The sequence below is a fragment of the Cryptomeria japonica genome, chromosome 5, assembly GCF_030272615.1.
Source record: "Cryptomeria japonica chromosome 5, Sugi_1.0, whole genome shotgun sequence".
Taxonomy (NCBI): Eukaryota; Viridiplantae; Streptophyta; class Pinopsida; order Cupressales; family Cupressaceae; genus Cryptomeria; species Cryptomeria japonica.
The window spans coordinates 727,966,806-727,972,769 of NC_081409.1; the positions used below are offsets into that span (position 1 = coordinate 727,966,806).

The window sequence follows — 5,964 nt, forward strand, 5'->3', positions numbered from 1 at the left end:
CTTTTCTCCAAAAATACACAACAACCACATCATTAAATAAAATTTGATTTTAAGGCACTTTAGAGTTCTTGGGCATAATGAGAGTACAATATGATTTAAAATAAATAAATCTACAATAATTGTATAAATTGGAAACTAAGAGGAAAGTTCCATACTCCCTTAAGCGTGAGCATGATATCTAATTGAACAAACACAAGACAAATGACAAGACAGGTATTTACCTCTAGATTGGAAGCATAACAAAACCATGAAAAATTATAATTTTACTAACTTGGAGAGAGGAAGATCAAGCATGCATGCAATTACATCACTTTTCCTATGACGATCCATTTCCAAGCCACCACCATCCAAATCCACTCAATTTTATTTTTGTGCCATGGAAGGTTTTGGAGAGCATTTCTTGAAAAAGTATTATACAATAAAGACTTCTATTTTTGTTTTAATCCTTTTTCTTGTTTTCTATTTTCTTTTCTTTTTTTCTTTTTTTCCTTTGCAATTTATAAAAATGTTTACTGCACAAAATAAAACATTATGTATTCATTCATTTACAATGCTTTTAACATGGCCATTAGATTGAATATAAACAAGAATTTCAATACAAAGAATTTTTGAAATTTAAATAATTTTATTTTTTATTTTTGCCTTTTTTCCAAAACATGAAAATTATTTCTCTATTAAATCAAACATTTATTAATAAACCGCAACATAAATAGGCTCTAAAATTGCCTCTAATTTGAATCTAGGATTAACACGGGGTTGAACATGGCACATATCGTACTTGATTCAAATACGAAAGAAGAATAACAAAAAGAAAGGCCGAATGTGACATATCCAAAATAACCACTATTGAAAAATAATTTAAACCTATGTAATCAAGTGGAGAAATCACACTCTCCTTGTAACCACTCAATACACATGTCAAACATACCTGCTCTCTCTCTCTCTCTCTCTCTCTCTCTCTCTCTCTCTCTCTCTCTCTCTCTCTCTCTATATATATATATATATATATATAGTTGAAGCATACCGCAATCATCCAATGACATACAACATCATATAATAGCAATCAATGCATTTAAATGATATAAAATTATGATAACATTCCTTTGAAACACAAAATATAAAATGACAATCAATGAATTAAATCATAATGATAAATCATGTATTCAACCATCACAAATGCATCTTAAGTAATACCATAACAAAAAAATATATCAAATCCTCCCAAAAGATTTGACACAATATTAAACACAAATCTCAAAGTAAACAACACCAACAATTGACATGCCAAAGAAACCCATCTTAATTGATGTAGGACGTCTAAACACACCAAGCAAAACAAGAACAAAAGTCAACCAAAACTAACAATGAAACTAAACAACTAATAAACACCAAAGCAACAAGCATAAGGACGACCGATGCATCCTTTGATACGTAATCAAAATAATGCCAAAATCCAAACATGTGAATGTTGTAAACAAATGGGACATCGAGTACAATAATATTTGTTTAAGAACAAATAACAATAATAATATGAAAACCACAAATCCACTAAGACGACTCCACTACCATTGGAAAGTCTTGATAGAGATACTGAATTTATCCCTCCCTTTTTGGGTTCAGATAGGGACACTCACATATCAGCTTGTTTCCAGAAATCTTCTCTGTCCTCGCCTCGCTCTCAGGAAGCGCACCTTTTTCACCCGTGTCTTCTTTTGAGTAGCTGTGATGATAAATCGTAGCATCCTACGCAGAGGTCAAAAGGACATGAGGTGCATTTGAAATAGAAAGATATCTTGATAAGCTTCCCACACATGTCGCAAATTACACCCCCCGGTTCAGGCATTGGACTTTTCACAAATGGCAGCAAAGTATGGTGGAGATGGTGCTCTTGGGGAAACAAACCATGTTCAAATCTCTCTTTTAACAACTCCTCAACCTCTCCGCAGCTGATTCCTTCCATAAGCATATCCATATGGCATTCTTGGCCCTTATTCAACTGCTGCACTAGTTTCTCTCTGTTACTTTCACTCATCACCTCTCCACTTTCATCAACCATTGTCATCCACACCCCTCTCATTGATCTATTATTAAGTGAAAGAATGCCCAATGATACTCTGTATTTTGCCAGATTTTCACTCTCATCTGCAGCTATCAGCTCCTCCAACAAATAGTCAACACGTTGCCAGAATTTCCAGGCATCCACATAGGATAAGCTCAACCAGTGCATGCCTTGTCTGTTTCTCTCATGTAATCCTTCTTCAGAATTTAAGTTCTCTGCTTCAGCATGTCTCCTCCCAACATAAATGATTGGAACACTAGCACTAAACCCGGATGAGGTCAATGTTTGCGTAAAATCTACAATTTGCATAGGATCTCCACCATATAAGCATATCTGCTGGCCTTGATGAAAAGATTTTTTCACCTGTGGCAATATAATACAGTGTTAAGATGGTTTTCAATTAAAACGTTTCAAAAACCTGAGGGTTTCATCCTATCATTTTAATATCAAATGGTTTAATAATTCACCTGCAAAGAACAGTCAAAATTCTTGAAGAGAGCTTCTACACTTGATTTTGCCTTAAGTTCATCCAACTGTGCCTTCCTCAGTTTGTCCAGCTTCTCGTAAGTGAATGGATAGGCCTCCACTCCCCACCTCTCTATCGTTTCCTTGAAATTGTGATTACTAATTTTCCCCTTGTCGTCAACCACAATCAGCAAAGCACTGTTTTGAAAGTTAAGGTCTTCTTTGACAAACTTCAGTACCGCTGGTTCTATGGACCAAGGATCTCCCATTGCCGGCCATGGCATATTTTCCATAGTTCTAACATAAGGACCCCAGGTATCATGATAAGGATCCACAATTGGCATCCAAACAATTTCGAACTGATGGCTGCCACAGGTTTCAATGTACATCTCTTTCAGAGCACAAAACTCCGTTGGAAAAATTTGCAGTTTTGAGATTAAGAAGAGAACCATTTTATCTTGCAAACTGTCAATGCTCACCTGCAACCAAAACAAGTGACACTCAATTATATATAATAAAGAAAATTATTCGAGTCGTATTCGAAATTAAAAAAAATCATATACCTGTTTTGAATTGCTCAGGATAAAGTCTTTGCCTTGTGTCATTAGCAATGATCTTAGTAATTCAATATTGTTCTTTTGTGCAACTTCTGACAGTTCTTTGATACGAATGTAATTCTCTGATTTGAAGTTCCTCTCATTGAACAGATTTGATATATTTTCCCATCTAGAAAACTGTTTAGTGCCTTCCACTTCCATCACAGTCGTGGTAATGGCATAGTCAGGACTGCCGTAAATGTAACTGGGGCCTATGATTTGTGAAAGTAACGTCTCAAAAGCCAAACTTACTCTGGAGTAGTCACAAGGTATCCCCAACGTTATTCCTTCTAGCCTCTCAATTGACGCTTGAATAAACCCGTCAGCTACAGGATAGCCTTTTCTAAAATAAATTATTTGGAAATTGGTACTTTCCTTTAACAGACCTTCAATATTTTCCATAAACTGTTTCCAGGGATCTCTGGAAATATTCCATTCAAAAACAAAAACTAGCCTGGTTTTTGGAAGGAGAGTAGAGGGCTTGAATTCGCATCCTTGGCAATCAAAAAGAAGACACTCATCGTTGAAAAACATTGATGCCGCCTTCCTCAACAAGCGTCCATCCTCGTCACCCTACAATAATCAAGTTGTTCTTTTATTTAAAAAAAACATGAGTACTAATTTATAAGTATGTCTTTATGTAAATACTCAGGTCGATATAGAATACCTTGTCCTACTATCTATCACTAAAATTAGTATTATTGGCGCTGTAACTATGCGTACGTACCTCCTCTGTATTTACCAAAATTTCCCAATCTTTTACTTTTCTTAGCTCTGTCCATCGACTTTGTAGCTGGAAACACCCCCTAATATCCACATAGTTTAGGGCCCTACAATTAATGACGGTATCCATCCATACCCCTTTCAAAACTTTACACCTGCTCAGATGGAGTTTCTTTAACGAAGGCAGGCAATCAAAGTCGCCGCACAGCTCCTCCAACTTGATACAAGCGTTTAAATTTAGCTCTTCCAGAGCTGGAAGCGTGCCAAAGCCAGTGGGGAGTCTCACTAAACTTTTACAAGTACACAATCTCAAATGTTTGAGACGTTTCAATTCTGCAAATCGTTCCGGAAGCCTCTCCAGCCCAAAGCAATCGGGAAGTTCTAGGAGTTCTAGGTTTAAGTCACAAATTTCTTCAGGCAGTTGTTTCAATTTAAAACATTGGTACATAATCATATAGCTTGACAACGACTTGAGTTGTCCTATACTGTTAGGAAGCCTCTCCAATCTCCGACAAAATATCTCCAATTTAACTAGAGATGTTAAGTCTCCCAAATCATCGGGGAGATGGCGTAAAGAGTCGCACCAAATCAGGTACAAGAAGCGGAGCGAGGAAAGTTGGTGAAAGGTGCTTGGCAGTACTTTTATACCCTCGCAAAATGACAGATCAAGGTTTTGCAGGCACTGCAACAATCCAAAGCCTTCAGGAAGGTCTTGCAAACTTTGGCAATGTCTTAGAGAGACATACTTGAGAGATTTCAACCTATTAAAACTCCAGGGCAAATGCTTTAAGTTGCTACAACCGTCTAAACTCAAAGTCTCCAAACACTCTAGTTCCCCGATACTTTCTGGAAGTTCTTTAAGCCCGCTGCAACTGCTCAAATTCAAGGCCCGCATTGACTTCAATTGACCCAAACTCTTTGGCAGTTCTAACAAACCGCATTGAATTAAGTCTAGCTCCACCAGTTTGCTTAGAAGTCCAAATCCTTCATACAGCTCTACCAGCCTCACAAACCCATTCAGCTCTAAACTTTTTAAATTCTTGAACCTGGCCAGGAAATCTGGATTGATTTCAAGACTTTCACAGTAATTCCTTTCCCATAACTTGAGCACGTTAATCGTGGGAGGTATCTGAGCAAAAGCAAAATTAAGTGAGAACGCCATCCATAGCAATGGAAGGAGTAAGATAAAGTTGTTTTTATTGGAAACGTATGGTCCCAAACAAAAGTATTTCATATATTTATTTGTCACAATTATTGCTTACATCTCAAGAGTTTGAAGTCGTTAATTCTTTGAACCAATCTGAAAATAAATTATAAGCAGAAAAAGAAAGAAAAGCATGTACATCACTTAATACTCATCATAAAATGGTCATTTGTCTAATACAACTTTGCTCAAAATTTGGCAAACATAGACAATAAATAAAAGCACTGTATTAAATCTACGACTGATGTACAATGACTCGTAATCATCTCCCTTGACAAACTATCAGAACACTAAAACAGCGATCAAGAAATCGCTTTATAAAGCTTGCAGCAGTTGACTGAAAAGACGTTAAAAGACCAAATTCTTCAAATATGCATCTAACATACATTAATCGTATAGCTTTTAAATTGAGAAAAAAAAATGGAAATTATAGTCTTTCAATAGTTTTCGAAAACATTATCAATTAAAAAGTTCGAATGTATGTTTGGCATCACTTATCGAACATACTTTCCTTCAATGTTAGCGAGAATCACAATATGATTTCAGAGTGCCAAAATGTTAGTTTGGTTAGCTAGGACAGCTGGTTCTTCATATGTAATAATTAGTAAATAATTGTTTGCTAAACAAATTTTGTTAGATAAGGAAAATTATTTGTTAATTATTTGATCTCTTTTAGAAACTTCTAGCAACCAATTTTGTTAGGATTGTTTAGTTGTTATTAATATCAGCCGTTGATTGAGAATTAATCTCGGCCATTGCTTTTCCAACGAGAGTAGTATAAAAAGGGGTCAAGGGTCATTTGGAGGATACATGAAGTTTGTGGAGAAACTTGCAATGTTAGCAAGTAGTCTTGCAGTGTTAGCAAGGGCACAGTGATAGCGTTGGGATAGTAGACTGGAAGGTCATCGAAGCTCTGC

At 36.1% G+C, this 5,964-nt stretch overlaps 1 protein-coding gene across 1 annotated transcript; it reads right to left on the reverse strand.

Annotated features, from left to right (window-relative positions):
• Positions 1 to 1,426: 1,426 nt before the first annotated feature.
• Positions 1,427 to 5,005, reverse strand: LOC131057823 (putative disease resistance protein At4g19050). The gene is made up of 4 exons (XM_057991977.2): positions 3,848 to 5,005; positions 3,088 to 3,693; positions 2,527 to 3,003; positions 1,427 to 2,422 (listed from the first exon to the last, which is right to left on the reverse strand). The coding sequence occupies exons 1-4, from the start codon at positions 5,003 to 5,005 to the stop codon at positions 1,697 to 1,699; spliced, it is 2,967 nt and encodes a 988-aa protein (XP_057847960.2). The 3' UTR covers positions 1,427 to 1,696.
• Positions 5,006 to 5,964: the final 959 nt, after the last annotated feature.